General features: G+C 37.5%; 1 protein-coding gene across 1 annotated transcript; it reads right to left on the bottom strand.

Moving 5' to 3' along the window:
• Nucleotides 1-4,088: 4,088 nt before the first annotated feature.
• TNFAIP6 (TNF alpha induced protein 6) lies at nucleotides 4,089-19,646 on the bottom strand. Its single transcript, XM_059392748.1, has 6 exons — nucleotides 19,484-19,646; nucleotides 15,164-15,301; nucleotides 13,065-13,226; nucleotides 9,274-9,502; nucleotides 7,241-7,281; nucleotides 4,089-4,756 (listed from the first exon to the last, which is right to left on the bottom strand). Exons 1-6 carry the CDS (start codon nucleotides 19,575-19,577, stop codon nucleotides 4,587-4,589), a joined length of 834 nt encoding a protein of 277 aa, XP_059248731.1. The 5' UTR covers nucleotides 19,578-19,646; the 3' UTR covers nucleotides 4,089-4,586.
• Nucleotides 19,647-20,865: the final 1,219 nt, after the last annotated feature.

Here is a 20,865-nt window from a genome sequence, read left to right as displayed (position 1 = left end):
GGCTCAATCCCAGGACCTTGAGATCATGATCGGAGCTGAAGGCAGATGCTTAACTGTGTGAACCACCCAAGCGCCCCTCTCCATACTCATTCTTGGCACATGACTTAACTGTTTACTGAGAAATTCAAAACAAGCAGAAGAGAGCCGTGCAGATTCCCACATATCTCTCTACAGGGAAGCGTCTGTCCTCACACTGTACCTTCTTCCAAATGGATCTTTGGAGTTAATCCAGGACATCATGATCTTGCATGTGGAAATCAATCTTTATTTCTAATAACTCTTAACTGAAGTCTAGTCATTTTCTTCAACTGTGAATGTAGGTAGTAAACCACAGTAGCAGGGCCTATGCTTTTGTCATGAGACAGTTTTTGTATCTACTTCAAAATATTGTACACATATGTATCACTTTTTAAAAATTATGGTAGTTATGGGGCACCTAGGTGGCCAGTCGTTAAGCATCTGCCTTCTGCTCAGGTCATGATCCTAGGGTCCTGGGATCAAGCCCTGTGTCGCGCTCCCTGCTCAGCAGAAAGCCTGCTTCTCCCTCTTCCTCTGCTCCTGCTTGTGTTCCCTCTCTTGCTGTCTCTCTCTCTGTCAAATAAATAAATAAAATCTTTTAAAACTAAAATAAAAAATTTATGTGTTTATTAAATACAATACTAGATATTATTTATAGCATTAATGTAGAAACACATTAAAATATCACAGATTTGGGGCGCCTGGGTGGCTTGGTGGGTTGGGCCGCTGCCTTCGGCTCGGGTCATGGTCTCGGGGTCTTGGGATCGAGTCCCACGTCGGGCTCTCTGCTCAGCGGGGAGCCTGCTTCCTCCTCTCTCTCTCTCTCTGCCTGCCTCTCTGCCTACTTGTGATCTCTCTGTCAAATAAATAAATAAAATAAAATAAATCACAATGCTTATAAAATATCACAGATTTGATTTTTTTTAAGATTTTATTTATTTATTTGACATACAGAGATCACAAGTAGGCAGAGAGGCAGGCAGAGAAACAGGAGGAAGCAGGCTCCCTGCTGAGCAGAGAGCCCGATTCTAGGCTCCACCCCAGGACCCTGGGATCATGACCTGAGCCAAAGACAGAGGCTTTAACCCCCTGAGCCACCAGGCACCCACAGATTTGATTTGATAAATGATTTTATAATGGTGTTTCAAAATAATTGATTTTCTTTGTACTCCTTTGTAGCTTATGAATTTGAAAACAATACTGAGGGGATGCCTGGTTGGCTCAGTTGGTAGAGCATGCCACTCTGGATCTCAGGGTTATGTGCTCAAGCCTCACATTGGGAATGGAGCACACATAAAATAAAAAAATTAAGGGGCGCCTGGGTGGTTCAGTGGGTTAAAGCCTCTGCCTTCGGCTCAGGTCATGATCCCAGGGTTCTGGGATGGAGCCCCCCATCGGGCTCTCTGCTCAGCGGGGAACCTGCTTCCCTTCCTCTCTCTCTCTATCTCTCTGCCTTCTTGTGATCTCTGTCTGCCAAATAAATAAAATCCTTAAAAAAATATTAAAAGTTAAATTAAATTAAATATAAAATAAATAAAACATAACATGAGTAGTAGTCATAGGTTTCAACTGTTAAAGGATACATGGCATAAAAGAGGGACTATGGGAAGGACCACCCATGCTGCTATCTAAAGCCAGTCCCTCCATTTGTGCACTAGAACCACTCTCCTTTGATCCAAGATGACAGACGTCCTCCTTTTACCCCTCTAGATCTATGCTCTGACTTCCTGCTTTGGACCACAGAGCTAATCTCTGTGAACAGCACTAGCCAGGCTTCCTCATATTCTGATTTCTCTTTGGGTTCAGATAGTAGGAAGCACTAGCAGGACATTAACGTATAGGAAGAGGGAGAAACTGGGGTATTTGCCTGTGATCCCTTCCCAGAGACTTGGGTTGGCAGAACCGTATTTCAGCTTCGGTTGGGCAACCCTTTCTTATCAAGGAAGTTCACATTCTGGATTCATATATAACTGCCCTGATTTTTCTCTTCCAGAGTATCCTCCTTCTGTGATGAGCATTTAATGATTCACCATTCTTTGACGGCTTTCTATAAAGTCAGCTCACATCTCTGTGATAATCTCTTTAGTTTCCCTCTTTTGACTGTGTCATCTCCTTCCTGCCAGGACCCTGACTACTGTCCAGACTCAGAAAAATGGCCCCAGCATCTCTCATTTCTCTAAGTTCATTCCCATCAAGAAAGTCTTCTTTCAACCCAGTTTTCCCGATGGCTCCATTTCATTGGTTGCCAGACTCACTGTCTCCCGTGATCTCCTCTACTTCACTCTATAGGAACACTCTGGTGGGCCTTTGCCTCCACCCCCCAAAGACTGCTCCTTAAGGTCACCAACCATCTTCCTGTTGCTGAAGCCAGTGGTTTTTCTTAGCACTCATCTTTGTAGATCTGCTGGCAGCATTTAACAGTTGATCACATTCTCCTCCTTGATAGGTTTTCCATTAGGCTTCTGGGACCCCAAGGGATATTCCTTCTAATTTATCCTTTGCTCCTTCTCAGTCTTCTCTGCTAATCTTCCTCTCCCAGGCCTCAGTTCTTAGCCTTTTTTTTTTTTTAAATCTATGCTCATTCCATTAGTAATTTTATTTATTTATTTGTTTATTTTATTTTTTTTGATTTGACAGTCTACTTGTGAGTAGGCAGAGAGGCAGGCAGAGAGAGAGAGAGAGAGAGAGAGAGAAGCAGGCTCCCCGCGAGCAGAGAGCCCGATTCAGGGCTCGATCCCAGCACTCTGGGATCATGACTTGAGCTGAAGGCAGGGGCTCCAACCCATTGAGCCACCCAGGTGCCCCTCCATTAGTAATTTAATAAGGAAGTCTCTATTTCTAACACATAGTGTACTAATTTATCATGTTTTATTATTGTTTCTCTCCTTCCCCAGAACATAAACTCCCCAAGCCTGGGGATTTTTGTTCATTTGGTTCTTGAGTGTTTCCTAAGTGTCCAGAACAGTGCCAGGCACAAACATTTTTTTTAAAAATTTAATTGGATGGTAACCATTACCCCTCATATAAAAGGTAGCAACTATGACTTCTTCCTTCTATGAAAGCAAAGCCATAAAACAATAAGGGAAAAAAAGTTAATGAATAAACATATCAAGTTGTCATGGGACTATTCATTCTAAATGTAAAGAGAGGGGACTGAAGCAAGATCAGTAGATATGACTGTAAATAAAATTTAGCTTTTAATAAAAATTATAAAAATCAAACTTCACATAAAATTGTAACATATATATGACAGACATGAAATTATATATCTGATTTATACTGATTTCTTATAAGTCAATAAAAGATGATATAAGTAAAAAAATGGGTGAAAGACATGAAAAAATAATTCACAAAAGAAATAAAACTGATCCAAAATATATAAACCGACCATTAATCTCACTAGAAATTCAAACCATAATGACATAAAAGAGAAAATTCTAGGGGCGCCTGGGTGGCTCAGTGGGTTAAGCCGCTGCCTTCGGCTCAGGTCATGATCTCAGGGTCCTGGGATCGAGTCCCGCATCGGGGTCTCTGCTCAGCAGGGAGCCTGCTTCCTCCTCTCTATCTCTGCCTGCCTCTCTGCCTACTTGTAATCTCTCTCTGTCAAATAAATAAATAAAATCTTTAAAAAAAAAAAAAAGAGAAAATTCTATTTTTTAAAAGCTGTACATTTATTTTATTATTATTATTTTTTAAAGATTTTATTTATTTATTTGACAGACAGAGATCACAGGTAGGCAGAGAGGCAGGCAGAGAGAGAAGGGGAAGCAGGCATCCTGCTGAGCAGAGAGCCCGATGCAGGGCTCGATTCCAGGACCCTGAGATCATGACCTGAGATGAAGGCAAAGGTCACCTGAGCCACCCAGGTGCCCCTATTTTATTATTTTTTAAAGTAAATTCCGCCTCCCCCCAACGTGGTGCTTGAACTCATGATGCCAAGATGAAGGTTGCATGTTCTACTGACTGTGCCAGCCAGGGGCCCTAAGAAAATTCTGTTTTAATTAATATCTGAGCCAGTAATTCTACTTCAAGGACCCTATCCCAAATAATTAGAGAGCTGTACAAATATGTATATTCAAGGACATTTATTGCAGCAATATTTTTGAAAGCAACTTTAAATTTCCACAGTAGAGACAGGCTTAAATAAAGTATGGAAGAATTATACCATGGAATATTTTACAGCTGTTCAAAATTATGTTTTTGCAGAATACTTAATGATCCAGAAAATGCTTAAGCCATAAAATTCAAAGTTAAAAAAACTCATATAAAACTGTACATGGAGCCGGATTCCAAAATTTCAAGTACAAATACATATAGATACATATATACATATACCACAAATTGAAAAATAACTAAAGGAAAAATATGTAAGTGTTAATGTTTGTTGTTATTTTCATGCAGTGGGATTATGAGAGATTTTTTCTATATTTTCCAATTTTCCCAAAATTATCAGGGATTGCCTTTCACATTTAGAAAATAAATAAATGCTATTAATAATAATATTAAAGTGAGATCAGAGGGGTTCCAAAAGATACAAATGTAAACAGTGAGTGTCCTTTTTTGTTGTTTTATAAATGGCTAAATCTTCCAGCTAAGATGTTTTTATTTCCGGTAGAAGTAGTACTTGTGTTTTTTCCTTGACTGGATTTGGATAGCGGATCCACTGCAACATACTTGATTTGGAAACCTCCTGCAGTCACTGAAGCATCACTGAGAAACTTCAAGGTCATGACATTTCCTGGGGAGGAGGGGGAGTGCAAAAGAACAAAGATGTTACTCTGCTTTGATTTGGCTGGCAGTCTAGAGACTCATCATTCTTAGAAGAGAATATAAAAATTCATGAACCAGGGACACGTGGGTGGACCAGTAGGTTAAGCGACTGCCTTCAGCTCAGGTCATGATCCCAGGGTCCTGGGATGGAGCCCGGCATGGAGCTCCCTGCTTGGCAGGATCCTGCTTCTCCCTCTCTCCCTCCCCTGCTTGTGTTCCCTCTCTGGCTGTATCACTCTCTGTCAAATAAATAAATAAAATCTTAAAAAAAAAATCTCCAGTGAAATGTTGAATAGTACAAGAAAAGAAAATCAGAAACAATCATCTTTAGGATGTTAAATATTGGTACATAATAAATTATGGTACATTCATATAGGGACCTAGTAGGCAGTCGTTAAAACGAATTTGAGGGGGGCCTGGGTGGCTCAGTGGGTTGAGCCTCTGCCTTCGGCTCAGGTCATGGTCTCAAAGTCCTGGGATTGGGCCCGCATTGGGCTCTCTGCTCAGCAGGAAGCTTGCTTCCTCCTCTCTCTGCCTGCCTCTCTGCCTACTTGTTCTTTCTCTCTCTCTCTCTCTGTCAAATAAATAAATGAAATTAAAAAAAAAACAAACAAATTTGAATGATCTACATACTGTATGCTGACTTGGAAATATGTCCATGATATCTGTGTATACCATGTTTATAAAATACAGGGAAACACCTGAATCATCCAATGCCTTTCTTGGGTGGGCAGAGATGGGGAGAGTGGTGATATTCTTCCTTTATATACTTTATATACCATTTATTAAAGTGGTATAGTTTCTGGGTAGTTTTTAGTTCATTCATTTTCTGATCTTGTTTTTTAATATAAATATCCTGGGGTGAGTAAGCACATATTTAAGACGAAAACTAGACCAAAATGTTAACAGCATTATACTTGACTGGTTAAATTTATACTTCAAATGTATTTTAAATCTTTTTCTATTCCTTGATATCAATTTCCTCCTCTTGCTTTTTTGCTAAATCTTTGGCTGTTTTGTTTAATTGTGTTCTGTTCTGTGTGTTGATTTGTTTCTCTTTGAATAATAAATGGTGTGGGTTTTTTTTTTTTTTCTTGCAGTAGTGTTAAAAAAAACCAACACTGTTTTGATTATGCTAGCAGTTAAGTTTTTTTCTGTTTTAGACAAAACAAGAAAAAAATGTGAAGTTTCAGGCTTTGATTCTCTGTTTCTTTCTTTCTTTTTTTTAAAAATGGGATTCTTATCTCCTAAGTAACTCCTATGGATGGCTCCTATGTACTCTTAACTTTCTGTTAATGTAAAGTACGTTCTCAAGAAAAGAATGAGATAAACAGTTTAATGGGCTGCCCTTACCAGGGAGATTGTAACAGAGAATGAATGAATAATTTTTAAGCACTAATCATTCCAGGATTGAATAAGAAGTTTTATTTCTTGTAATACTGACGCATAAATGAGAATTTCATGAGAATTTCGTGCCTTCAGGCTAGGGTGTGGGAGTAATTTAGCTAGTCTTATCTGAGCTCAGGACTACTTAGAAATTACAGTTCTGTGTTATTTTGTTGTTTTTAGTTGCAGAAACACTGTGATAACTTTATGACTTGGAGGAAAAAAAGAGCAAGTCAGAATGCCAACTACTAGTGCTAGGGATGGAAATAAGAAGAAATCAACAAAAACACCTAGGAAAGTGAAGGTTCTTAGCCAGAAAATAGCAGTATGGGGCAATGGCAGAGGCATTTCTTCTGGATATACATATATACTACTACAAACTCATTGCTTGAGGTACATTGCATGTGACAAAGTCACAAAAGTAATTGGCAGGAATTAAAAAGATTTGGAACACTTTGCCAACCCTAGCTAGCCTTTTGAGATTTACTATGCATAATTAGCATATTAAAAGCTCTCTGACATCTTCCAATAAAGAGACCTGTTTAACATAGTTTAAACCAATGTTTCCCCAGTTCCCTTGACCTTAATGTTCTTTTCTCATGCAACACCTATTAAAAATGTTTCATAGAACTGCTCTTCACAACACTGTAGGGAATGCTGTCCAAAGATAAAAATGCAGTTAAGTGTGATGTAACATTTTTTCAGTGACAGAAGATATTTTTAACAACGTTAATACTTCTGAAAATACCTCTCAATCCTTTATTGATAAAAAAAAACTTTGGTCTTTTATTTCCACATTTTATGGAAAGCAAAATTCAGGGATTTGCAGACTCAAGACCATCTCAAACTGCATTCCTTCACCTGATGAGTCTACGCATTTTTGGTATAAGGGGTTGGCATTAAGTTCTAAGTATGAACACTACATTTTGCAAACTGGCAAGCTACGTCTCACCCAATGGTTCTCTTAACTTTAAAAAGTTAATAGTAATGACTACTGGGTTCTTCACTTTCAGTGACACTATGGAAAAACAAATCATAGTCCTACGTCTCAATTTAGAGCCATTACCTGTGCTAACGATGTCTTCTGGAAGTTCATCTCCACAGTATCTGAAAGGAAATTTTCAAAAAAGAGAAGTTACACAGAAGAATATTACACGGCTATTAAGTGGCTCTGACCTGTAATTAAAGTGCTTTATTTTTCCTAAGTAATGTCTCGTTTTCCTATTATTTAAAACTTTTTATTTTTTTAAAAGATTTTATTTATTTATTTGACAGACAGAGATCACAAGTAGGCAGAGAGGCAGGCAGAGAGAGAGGAGGAAGCAGGCTCCCCGCTGGGCAGAGAGCCTGATGTGGGACTCGATTCCAGGACCCTGGGATCATGACCTGAGCCGAAGGCAGAGACTTTAACCCACTGAGCCACCCAGGTGCCCAAAACTTTTTATTTTTTTTTTAACTTGAATTTGTAAGGGAGAAGAAGGATTAAAACAAAGTTTGTTGTTTCAAATAACCTGAGAATATAAACGAGATTCTGAAAAAAGGACATGTGACATTTCTACTGTGTGTACTTGCAAAATTATTTGTGTAGTAGAAAATATTAATCTCTCTGGAAAAATTTTAAATTTGATTCCGATTAATCCTATAAAGTTTCTTCATGGTTAAAGAGGAATACGTGTATGGCTGATGGTATTACTAATTCGAATTCTAGAGTAGACTGATTTGAATGTGGAAAATTATGTTGGACCTTACAAGAGGGAGGGACTGGTTTTTATCTGAATCGACTTGAAAGGAACTTCCTTGTACATTACATAAAAGGGAAGAATTTATCACATAATCCGATAAGTGACAAATTAGTCTATGGAAAACCTTTTAAAAAAACAGTATATGATTTTATCTAGGGCTGTAATTGATTTGTGAAGCTAGGTTTAGAATGAAAATATCATCTTGAGTCTCAAGGTAGGATGTTCGTTCTTTCAACAAATGTTTTGCTCTTAATTTCTCCAACCCTGCTTCATCTATAGCAGTAATCTGTCAGCCAAAAAGCAGAATAAAACAAAACAAAACAAATTTCCCTCCAAAAGTTGTTACTCCTGTATGCAAGAAATGTGTATCTTTTTCTTGGTGTTTAAGTTACGCATTTCAAAGTCACAACAAACTAAAAATTTTTAATTATTTTAATAATTATTTTAGTTTTTAATTATTTTAATAATTAAATTATTTTAATTTGTCATTTTAAATTATTTTAATAATTTTAATCATTACCATTTTCTTTTATTAAATTACTGTCATGGATAATGGAAAATTGATAACTGATAGTCTGTTGATACTGGATAGTCTCAGATACACGTTATTAAGTTTGGGGCTAAAAAAATAAAACACATAATTAATATGCTTTGATTTGTAATATTTTGTGAGACATTCAAAGTTTAAATTATATTGAAGATTCAGAATGGCAACACAGAATGTTGTGTCCCAGGATGTTGAAAACCCAAGGGAAAAATATTGAGGAAAGGAGCACTTGTTTTTTATGTCAAAGAAAGCTATTTTAAAGAAGAGTTCCCACTGTATGATTAGGTAGATTTTGTGAGAGAAGGGGCTATACTTTGCTTATTCGTTCCTTCCTTTTTTTTTTTTTTAGATTTTATTTATTTATTTGACAGAGAGAGATATCACAAGTAAGCAGAGAGGCAGACAGAGAGAGAGGGGGAAGCAGGTTCCCCGCTGAGCAGAGAGCCTGGTGTGGTGATCTCAGGACCACGAGATCATGACCTGAGCTGAAGGCAGAGGCTTTAACCCACTGAGCCACCCAGGCGCCCCAGCCCTGAAGTCTTTTTAAATAGACTATTTAATGCTTACAACTTAATAGTAATCAAAAGGCAGCTGTCACTATTTTAATTACAAGAACACTAATTACAAGAACATGCAGCAGCTGACTGGCTTCACATACTAAGAAAAATCTTTGCTAAAAAAGGATATGGTGTTGCCAGGGAGTAAAAATACTAGAGAATCAATAACTGTGGGGAACATTGAAGAAAATTAAAGAAACATCAAACAAGATATTGAAGGTATTTTTTACTCTTTATATGGGGAAACACGTACCTTCCAACAAAACCATGGACATCATCATAACTGTCATATATTTCAACATAGTCAGCCAAGCAAGCTGGGTCATCTTCAAGGTCAAAGTCCAAAAAGCTCAGGTGAATACGTTGACCATACTTGAGTCTAATGTGCCAGTAACAGATTTGGTTATCATCGTACTCATTTGGGAAGCCTGGAGATTTAAAAATTCGCTTTGGATCTGTAAAAACACCACCACACTCCTTTGCTAAAATGGATAAAACAAACAAACAAACAAAAAACAGAAAAGGAAAGAAAGAAAGCATTAGAAAAAATATTATCCGTATTTTAAACTGATATGCACTTCTTAGTGCTTTTAATAAAATATTAAATACACATACTTACAGCTAAAGAATAAATGAATATTTTCATTATTCATTGGTAAATTCTTTCAAATGAATATACACTGAATTTGTATAAAATGACAGGAAAAGTGACAAGAAAAAAATTGCAATTTAAATAATTGTGTTCTTGTACTTTTTTTGTATTTTGTCTTTTCAGCTTAGAATGCACAAGCCTCAGGGCTCGGGGAGCATGCAAATCTTGATCTTGGGGTTGTGGGTTCAAGCCCCATGTTGGCTGTAGAGATTACTTAAAAATAAAATCTTTTTTTTAAAGAATGTATAAGTCTCAGATGTATATGTTCATGTATTTTGATGAATATGTATACGCCATTATCAACAGCTCAATCAAGATGGCTGCGATTTTGTCCTGTGGTATCAATACTGTGTCTTCAAGGACTTTTTAGAATAATGAGTCCAATAAATTCTGTATGGAAAATCATTATAGAATTTCAGAGTCACAAGAGACCTTGAAAGTCACTCTAATCCAGTTAGAAGGAATAATTTATTATCATTTTATACTCCTTTCACTGGTTTTAAACTAACACCTTAATCCTAATATTTGAGGATTTGACAGAGGTATTCATGTTTGTTTTTTCAAGTCATTTGTTATTTTACAGATTTCTGCCATGCCTTATAGCCTGGGATGAGAACAATCAAACAACCTCTGCCGAACCCATGATTTTACTGGGTGACCCGGAATGAAAGGTATGGAAAACCCCCGGTTAATTTTGATTTTGGATCAAATAAGTATCTACCATCTGGAAACTCAAAATAATGTGAATAGTGGTGGTGACTGTGGGTAGCATTCCAAGACATTTTTTAATCAGAGGCTTTTTCCAAGAATATTATCCTTTGAAAAAGATCCTTTAAAAAAAAAGTGTTAGAATTCTTAATATCATAGAAGGTAAGGAAGCTTATCTCCCCCAGGGCCAAACAGGATCTTAGGGAAAGTGACAAAAGAAGGTCAAGGAATCTAGTCTGATCTCTGTACCCCTCAATACTTCAGTTTCTTCCCTGGTAAATTAAATATAACCATGCCTCTCCTATTACCTACTTCACAACATTATTCTAAGGATAGTAACATGGAAGATAACTTCAGGGTGTTATATAAAATGTAAGCTGTTCTCAGGGCGCCTGGGTGGCTCAGTGGGTTGAGCCGTTGCCTTCGGCTCGGGTCGTGATCTCAGGGTCCTGGGATCGAGTCCCGTGTTGGGCTCTCTGCTCGGCCGGGAGCCTGCTTCCTCCTCTCTCTCTGCCTGCCTCTCTGCCTACTTATGATCTCTCTCTGTCAAATAAATAAATAAAATCTTAAAAATAAATAAAATAAGCTGTTCTTATTGTCTTATTCAATATTACGTGGCAGTTTGTATGTGTACATAGCATGTGCAATGCCAGTTTTTGGAGTGATTTGCTCTGTCCTATGCCATCCTATCTTTGTTGTCTATACCATTAGATTAGGAAACAGTTCAAATATTGACCAATTTGATTGTCTATTTAGCTATTCAGCTCTATATTTTATTGAGCAATTGATAGCCATTGGTTTATTTTTATGATACCATTATGATTTCTTCATTACAATTATTTTTCATTGAACTGTTCCTCCGCCAGTACTAGTTCAGGTGGTCCCCAGTCCCCTTCAGGTTCACCACATCCTAAAAAATCAGCATGTCACTGAATCCAAAAGTAAGCTGAGACCAGAGTAAGAAGAAGTCTCCCAAGATTCTGTACAAATATTCCCAGAGTAAAAAGGATTCTGCCTCGATGAGAGACAAAAGGAATTTATAAAAATTTGTAAGTTAAGGTGGCATCCTTATAAAAAGGCAAGGAAATACTGTAAGAATCTTTCTATTAGCACTTCTTTATTTGCCCTAGAGATAAATTTCCCCTATGGAAATGATTGAATAGATGCTCAGAGATCCTAAACCTTATCAAGCAAAAGAAGAATCAGAGAACATACTTGGAAATAGAAGTGTCTCTTTAGAGTCAAAAGAAAGTTGCTTGTGTAAATATACCAATGATAAAGGAAGGAAGAGGGAAGAAAAGAAGATATACGAACTATTAACAATAACTAAATATAGAATTAAATATAATACAAGGTTTAAGTATGTGAAAATGATTTGAAAATTATAGCCCTATATAAATGCACTATACATATTTATTCATATTTTGTTTTAAGTGGGAATACTTGATGGCTCTGGGAAAAATTCTTTTCTATGTAGAATACACATTATTTTGAGATAAAGCTTAGTTAAAAACATGAGAAACTATTCTCTAATGATTAATATCATTGAATAATAAATTCTATAGTAACATGCTAGAATTTCACTATAATTCACTGTATCTTCACTATAGGGACTTTCTTATAAGGCAGATTGGAACAGGACAACACCTGAGGATGCTTGTGATCATAAACATTAGGCAGACTTGGGAACATATTATAATTCTTCATAGTATCATGCTGGGGGAAATGCAGCCAAAAAAGAACAATCTATTTTTTCTCCAAAAACATGAACAAAAAATAGCTCTTTATAGTAGTTATGTTGAATTAATTTTCTCTTTAAAGTTTTCCTAGCTACAATCAATCATGGGAAAATATGAATAAAAATATACTATATAAAAATAACTAACTAGTATATCCAGCATGTAATTGTGAAAACCACAGAGTGAGAGTTGCTCAGTTTGGAAGTTTAAGAATTTATGCACAGGAATATCAGGGGAAGAGTTTATTTTGTCTCTTTCTTCCCCCATTCTATCGAAGGGGAAATTTTGAACAGTTAACATTTGGTAGTATCACTTTGTTGTTTTAGCTAATTAACTGTGACAAGTTTATAACCCACTTTTTTTTTTTTTTTTTCGTCTTTGTGGTCGGGAATAGAAAAAGATGTGGCATAGAAAAAACCTGAATTTGAGATCCTGCCTATTGGATGTTTGATTTTGGCAAGTTATTAAGCTCTTCGACTTTCAATGTCCTGATTTCTAAAATGGGTATAACAATAGCTTCTTGCAGAATCATCGTGAATACGGACAGCGTGGAAGAGGAGCAGCGGGCAGGGTCTGGCCCAGCGTAACGACTCCGGGAATGGTTGTTGTTATTAAGAATTATCGTCACCGGGGCACCTGGGAGGCTCAGTGGGTTAAAGCCTCTGCCTTCAGCTCAGGTCATGATCTCAGGGTCCTGGGATCAAGCCCTACATCAGGCTCTCTGCTCAGCGGGGAGCCTGCTTCCTCCTTGTTCTCTCTGCCTGCCTCTCTGCCTACTTGTGATCTATGTCTGTCAAATAAATAAATAAAATCTTTAATAATAAAAAAAAGAATTCTCATCACCAAGTTGGTTTATCTCTGGGAAAGGAGCCATTTATATTTACTAACCTCTTAGTAACATGTAACTGTTTTTGGCAAAGTATAAAATTATTATTTGTAACAAACCTTGTGGGTTGTAGCAATAGGCATCCCATCTTTCACTCCTATTAAGACGGATTCCGTAATCAATAATCCCAGTTTTTCCAAATCCACAGTTGGGCCCTGGTTTCACAATGGGGTATCCAACTCTGCCCTTGGCCATCCACCCAGCAGCACAGACATGAAATCCTGCAAGAGAAGGAAAGGACTATGGGCTAACTGGTAAACCCCCTCAGCTGAGTGAGGGTCATCTTATCAAAGGTAGCCCCTTCTCAACTGCCCAAAGCCAGGTAAGTATAAGGAGAGAAACTATTTTCTTTCTCTTCTTTTCATTTTTTTGAAAAACATTTTTCTTAAAAGAATAAAGTTTGAAAACATATAAAATGTAACATCCAACTTTTGCTAGAAAATGACGTCCTACTTGAATAAAAAAGAGGCAGATGGACTGGAAATCATAATACCATGAATATGAAAAATCCAAGTTCACAGCTGGCTTCTTTTCACAAATGACCTATCAAGTGCCATGAAATAATTTCTGAAATTACCATTGATCCTGGAAAACAATTTTTTTTCAAATGATAATTTAAGTAGTTTCTATTTCAGGATCAATTAAAATTTGCTAATATTTTAAGAAATTTGAATAAGGATAAATATATTCATAAATTTTGAACAAAGCCTCAGCCCTGTGTTCCTTGCCCAACTTCAGAGCCTGTCTAAGTATTTCCCATTGCCGTCCAAGAGCGGTTTTACTGAAGGTCCAGGACAGCCAGTAATGGCCTTGGTCTTTGTACGCATGGTTTCAGGTACTGTGTCATGCACAGACCTGTGGGTCTAGACTGAACAATATGCTGGGAAGAATTTAGGGATTTTTAGAGAATGGTTTTATTTTTATCCTGAGTAATATTTAATAGTAACATAAGCTTTGCTACTGTCTTTTTTTTTTTTTAATCAACAAAGGGGTTTCTTCAATGGAGAAGAGAGTTCTGAATGGGGGTGGCTTTGGATTCTCCTGTAAAACCACCATGAGAGATGGTCATGGTGCTTTTTTTTTTTTTTTAAAGAAGGCTCTAGCACAGGCACCTGGGTGGCTCAGTGGTTAAAGCCTCTGCCTTCAGCTCAGGTCATGATCTCAGGGTCCTGGGATCAAGACCTGCATCCGGCTGTCTGCTCAGCAGGGAGCCTGCTTCCTCCTCTCTCTGCCTGCCTCTCTGCCTACTTGTGGTCTCTGCCTACTGTCTGTCAAATAAATAAAATCTTTAAAAAAAAAAAAAAAAAAAAAAGAAGGCACCAGCACTAGTTAATCACTTTGTTTGCACCAGGTCTCCTGACATGATCTCAGTTTCTTTTTCCTACCATCTTACAAGCTGCTTATTTTCCTTTTGATCCTAAAGTATGAATGCATTCTCCCACTTAACTTAAAGAAATTGAGAAACAGGGGTACTTGGGTGGGACCGTTGGTTAAGTGTTTGACTCTTGGTTTCAGTTGGAGTTGTGATCTCAGGGTTGTGAGATGGTGACCTGCCTGGGTCTCTGTGCTCAGAGTGGAGTCTTCTTGGAATACTCTCTTGCCCTCGCCCTCTCTCTCCATCTTCTGCCCCTTCCTCACCTTCCCGTGCACTCGAGCATGTGCACATTCTTTCTCTCTCTCTCAAATAAATAAATAAATCTTTTAAAAAACACATTTTGAAAAAAAAAAAGCCACTAAATTCAGTATTTCTTCTATGAGGAAAATTTCTTTATAAAACTCAACATAATAACATTTAACAGCTAAGGAAACCCATACTCAGAAGTTAAGAAAAGATAGAACAGTATGAAAAATGAATAGAAGTGGCATTAAAATTAATGAGGAATTGAAATGATGTTGAGATAGCGATGTCTTTGCTTTTTTACTTCTATTATATTAGCTCACAGTGGGTTGTGACCCCAAATAAGTTGCTAGCACTAAGACCTTTCCACTGGCTCTAGGCAGAGAAGATGGAGAAGCCAGAGCGTAGACGTGTCATAGGGGCTTAGAGAAACATTGGAAGGATTGAGAGAGAAATCTTATGAAGGGGTTATAGAAAGGGTAGAGGGGTTTTTTCCCCCCAAAGGTGAAAAAGAAGAAAAATCATTGTCAAATTAGTTACCAATTTTTCTGGCTGCCTCCACTTGCTTGTAGGTGGCGAGTCGGCCGCCTTCATATTCGCACACCGCCTTGGCTTCTGCGTAGGTGAGCTTGTACTTGCCAGCCCGCGCTTCTCTGTGGTACACACCTGCTGCTTGTTCTGTGAATTCACATAATGTTGTAAGTATGCTGTGATCCAGTCTTGTGGAACAAGGGAAATTTTGTGGCCTCATCTAGAAGATTGCATCAGCTATTGTTCCTGCCAAAGAGTTTCCCGGGTCAGTGGCCTCGGGTGGCTAGGTTTTCATTGTTAGAAAGCTTTGAAAAAAAATATGAATGAAGGGAATTTTAGGGGAATTTTAGGGGACATAGGAGAAACTTGAGGCTAAATTATGTGTCCTGAACTGATGGCCTGAAAGAAACCTGTAAGGCAACTTTGTATTTCCACACTATCAAAAGGTGACAAAGTTTCGACTTTTTTGGGCTTTCTTTTAAGCCAAATAAAAACTTGGAAAGGTAAACAATGCTGGGAGGGAGCGGAAGTGAAGGCAAAAGAAACCAATGAAAATTGATCCATTATGTAGGCTCACAATGATGGAGAAAAGTAATCCAAAATATCCATTTGAGGGAAATGACTAATGCACTGTGATTGAGAATTTAGTAAACAAATCAAAAACTGAGGAAAGGTTTAAAGAATCCAAAGAAAATAGGGACTGCGTTAAGGGCGGGGGAAAGATTCAAACACAGCAGAGAAGAAATTGGGTACACCGAACTACCAGCATGTTGTTCCCAGCATATTTTAGGGAGTAAGTCATAAGCGAATTGTCTTCCAGTAGATCACTGTTTAAATTGTTTTGAGTTTGGAGTGCATTTTGCCATAGAAACAATGCGATAATTTTTCCAGGACAATAATCATAACATTAGCTCTCATCGTTCTGTGTAGACCTTCAGATCATGGTCAAGTCTTTGTACCCTAACCTGTACAATCAGCTACCATTAAGATCATTTCCAATGAGACCACATATTCCTTGGCATTCAGCAAGACATGAGTCCAGTAGTAGTGCTCGCTCTCCTCCCCAGGCTAAAACTGACACCCCCACAGTTCAATAGGAGATGCTGCTTGCCACCTGCCCTGTTTCTCTGGACTGCAAGGGATCCTGTTCTTACACGTTGTATGGTAACATCCCATCACTTATGCACTGAAGACCTTAGTCAATCTGATGCTCATAGGTCAGGGAACACAAGGAACATCAACGTTATCTTCCTGTTTGAAAGTCTCCTACTGCCCAAGAGTCCTTCATATTGGTAAAACCTCATTAAGTCAAGTTCTGCTGCTTTCCAATTTGGTTATTTTGAGAACATACCATGAGGTCTGCTAAGCGCTGTGGGTCAAGTCCACTTCCCAGGGCAACTTGGACACTAGTGAGCAATAGAAGTACTTTTATTTTGCAGTATAAGAGTACTAAAGCTTTTAGTAGAGAAGGGAGACATGTTGAATTTACTTATGGATCATATTAGAGATTAACAAAAATGTTTAAAATTGTACCTATTCCCTGACAATACAGACTACAAGATCTTTATTAGTAGGAATTATTTTAATGTGCGCAAATGTTTCTCAAACTAAGATTTCCTTGTCTTTTACTCCCTAATCAAAATCTGACATTCATAGTGAAAAAATTAATTAACAGAGCAGTTTTTGAAAAATAATTTTAAGTTTTCCTCCCAGTAATTTTTCTTAAATTTTTGTAACTAGAACTCGTCTAGCCATGAGATGGTTGGTAACTTAAATGGTAGAAAAGTCTATGCTATCATTTTAAATTAATTAAATAATGTTAAGGGGTGCCTGGGTGGCTCAGTGGTTAAGCCGCTGCCTTCGGCTCAGGTCATGATCTCAGGGTCCTGGGATCGAGTCCCACATCGGGCTCTCTGCTCAGCAGGGAGCCTGCTTCCTCCTCTCTCTCTCTCTGCCTGCCTCTCTGCCTACTTGTGATCTCTCTCTGTCAAATAAATAAATAAAATCTTTAAAAAAAATAAAATAAATAATGTTAATATTCTACATTTTTCCTGAAAGAGTGACAAACTTCCTATTATTTTTCCTTATAAGTGGTTGAGAACTCCGGTACCTATTTGATAATTTTAAGCACACATTTGTTTGAAAGCATTGCTCAATTCAGAATTTCAAATTACGAAGATGGTCCTTTGTACCTAATTTTAAAAGTTTTACCTTTCAGAAGGAATAATAATTTATTCATTTTTAGAGTCCCTAGTCATTCATTAAAACTGAGTATTTCACCACTACTTTTTTTTCTGTTAGCATGGGCTACAGTAGCATGTGGGCTCCACTCTCTCCTCCTGGTTCTTCACTGGATGAGTTGTGTAACCTTGTACCAATTACTGCCTACACCTCAGTGTCTTCTTCTATCAGATGGAAATAATGTTGGCTATTCTGGGAATAAAGAAATCATTAAAACCCAAAAGCATAACTTCTGGATCCTAGTAGGAGCTCATGGTAGTGTTACTTGTCCTTCTTTTTTAGATTCAATACAATGGCTGAAAACAATTGCTTATCTGTGCAGTTTTGATTTTCATCATCTATGAAATTAGTTAATGTGTCTTATCTTTATATTACAAAAATTACTATTTGAGGAATAGTAATTACTATTGGGGTCTGGAACTGGAACTGGAAGACACCAGAGTTAAAAATGAAACTTAGAGGTCCCATACTTTGACCTTCTCATTTTACTACTAGTGGAACGGAGACCAAGTTTGAAGCGCCTTGTTCGCGATAGCTGCTAACAGATTCCTGCCTTCCTATCCGGCTCTCTTCCTTCTCTAAATAGTATTTAATACCATATTGACCTAACCAACTGTAAACAATTTGTGTTAGGCTGAGTGGTCAATAATTTGTCCCAGATTGAAGCAATGTGCAATTACCCCGAGCCTTAGATTCGCAGCATACTATTAACATTTGGGTGTGCTTCTCTTTACCTCCAGGACAGAACTTCTATTGTCCATGTTCACATTTTTGTAATATACAGCATCACTTAAAAAAAACAACAACAGTGCCAAATGGCTTGATCGTTAGTTTGACAGTGTTTCAAGGTTTATGTATGTGGATTTAAGTCTTTAGCTTTATGGCAGTTTTTTCCATTTCTAACAAAAGTGTGTATATTTTCTAAGGTTGCTAATGTGCAAGGAAAATAAACAAAGAGCCTTGTTCACTCCTCGAGAAAGTCCCAGACCCCATTTTGGCCAAATGGATTGCCCTCTTCTGCATGAAACTAGTTCACTGGCTCAAGCTGAAAAAAGAGGGGGCAAGGCTGTGTGCATTGCAAATCAAGCTTTTTAATGAAATCCACATGGCTGCAGTTATTACCAGAGAGAAACACACTGAAAGGGAAAATATTCCACAACCATGTGCTGCTTACCAAGCATTAGAAAAAGACCTAGGTTAATTTTGCTCTCTCTGTATTTCTTTATTTTATGTAAGAATCTGTCAGTTTTCTTCTTGAGTAATTAAACATTTTTTCACTATCAAACACAGTCATGAACATAAAGCAATATTAATTTGTGTCATGAGAAAACATTGTTTAGAGTACTATAAAGGGTATTTTGGGTTTTCTCTATTTGGTCTTTTTTGGTCTATTGTTTATATTCACGTTAAGCACATGTCATTCTTTACATTTAACAAAAGAAAACAGCAAAAGAAACTTTCCTGTTCTAACAAAAGGGGTAGAAAAGTATTTATATGGATAGCTCTCAAACAAAAGGAGTCAAAGTGGTGAGACTCCACTCAGAAATACAAGGTTTTCTCATTTATTTTGTATTATAAGCTGGCTTTGCATCAAACTAGTCAAAAGATGTTTGGAAAAAGCAAGATATACATTACAGGTCAGAGTACACAGGCAAATGATTATAAAATCATTGTATATTCCAACTTACCTTTTACATTTCTGTTATAATTACCTCCTACAAAATCTGAATGCAAACTCATTGAAACAAAAACAAAATATGGTGTTTTTATTTTGCCAAACCTTCGCTACCAAATACCATCGCATCTGCTTTGAAAATACATTTTCTCATATGGAATATAAATATTAACTTCCATTTTCTAGTGACTAGTTCGCTTTATTAAAAAAAAAAGCTATTTTTTTTTAATTTTAGAAGGCAAGAACAGTTTTTTTTAAAGACACATGCATTCCAATAGCTGTTTTTCTTCAACATTTTCTTTGAAAACATCAGCCTTAAAACAGAACAAAAAACTTTCTTGCTTCAATTCACTTCTCCATCAATTCAAAGAAGTAACATCCCCAAAAAGCAGCTCATGAGTGAAGTTTCTTACCAAGCCATATGGAGTTATGAAAAATTCCATTCTTGAATCCCCATCCGTGAACTTCTTCCCACAGCAGGACAAATAAGTAAGTTAAGATGATCATATCTCAGCTGCAGAGATGTAATAGCCTATTAAGGCTGCTCAGGGTAAGTTCTCAGAGCAGAGGCTGAAATGTGACTGAAACATCTGGTTTCCACATCTTTTAAATGGTTTTTTTGGACTGTGAGGTCAGCAAGTATTCTCCAATGGCATTTTTCACTGTAGAGTTACACAATTAACTCAGTGTCTGAAGCAAATCCTCTGACTCATTTGCATTGGCAACCCAAACTAAGGTTATAGAACCATCATCTACATTTTAAAATTCATCTACTCAGAAAGTGGCTTATTAATTCTGTCTGTCACAGACATTTCTCTATTAGGAAGTTTGTGTAACTTGGTGTAGATTCAGCAATGATTAAAACAAAAATAAAAAACTTCAGTAGGGGTTTTAAGAGAAATCCTGAGTGTCTTATTTGCGGGAAGTCAATTATGGAGTGTGGGGTTTAGGCTTAAACACTAATCTTGAACTTGATGCTGGTAATGTTACTGTAATTTTCCCCAAACATTGCCAAGCTTGTATAGAAAATTTAAAGCATAGTTTGGCGAACTCTAAACTGTATCCAGTGATGTAGGATATCTTTGCCTTCTGTCTGTGTTTGGCCTGGGGTTGGATCTGTTGCAGTCCTTGGTTTATTGCGGTCAGCAGGTAAATACATCAGCTTCCAGAAAAAGAGCTCCATTTCAGAGCTTTAGGACATTCCAGCAGCTTTGGGGTACCACAAATTCTTGAAGTTGGAGGAGAAAGATGGATGGGTAGCTAGTCAGAGTTGATAAGGATATGGCCCTAGGTTTCTCCAAACCACTCTAACTTTGAAGATGATCAAAACAAAAGGTAATCATTATTAGTAGTGAAGTCACCATGCCTTAAAATAGCCCAGGCTTTCCACTCTTTTTGTGTAGGGTCCCTGGGTCTTAGTGATAGCCCCCTTGCTCTGATGCCAGTGGCATTTCCTGTTGATTGACAGCCATCTTGGGCAACGTTTGCCTCTCTTTCTTAGACACCATTCTTTGCTCTTTAGTTTTTCTACTCTTGCTGCCAAATTGCTTTCTATTTGCTCTCATATTCATTTCTCTCATGCTTTCTCAGTCCCTCCAGTGATATTGGAATCCTTTGAAAATGCCAACTTTCTGGACTCACCCCATCTGAAGTTAGCCTAGAATCCCCAAGGCATCTTTTTTTTTTTTTTTTTAAGAATTTATTTATTTATTTGACAGAGAGAGATCACAAGTAGGCAGAGAGGCAGGCAGAGAGAGAGAGGAGGAAGCAGGCTCCCCGCTGAGCAGAGAGCCCG

The sequence above is a fragment of the Mustela nigripes genome, chromosome 3, assembly GCF_022355385.1.
Source record: "Mustela nigripes isolate SB6536 chromosome 3, MUSNIG.SB6536, whole genome shotgun sequence".
NCBI classification, from domain to species: domain Eukaryota; kingdom Metazoa; phylum Chordata; class Mammalia; order Carnivora; family Mustelidae; genus Mustela; species Mustela nigripes.
The sequence above is the reverse complement of the archived record's forward strand: the minus strand, read 5'-3'. Positions and strand labels throughout refer to the sequence as shown.

Coding starts and splice junctions, on each gene's coding strand:
- TNFAIP6 (XM_059392748.1), bottom strand. CDS start 19,577: ATGATCATCTTAACTTACTTATTTGTCCTGCTGTGGGAAGAAGTTCAC. Junction 13,227..15,163: donor GGAGGCAGCCAGAAAAATTG/GTAACTAATTTG, acceptor CTTCTCTTGCAG/GATTTCATGTCTGTGCTGCT. Junction 7,282..9,273: donor GTCCATGGTTTTGTTGGAAG/GTACGTGTTTCC, acceptor ATTTCCTTTCAG/ATACTGTGGAGATGAACTTC.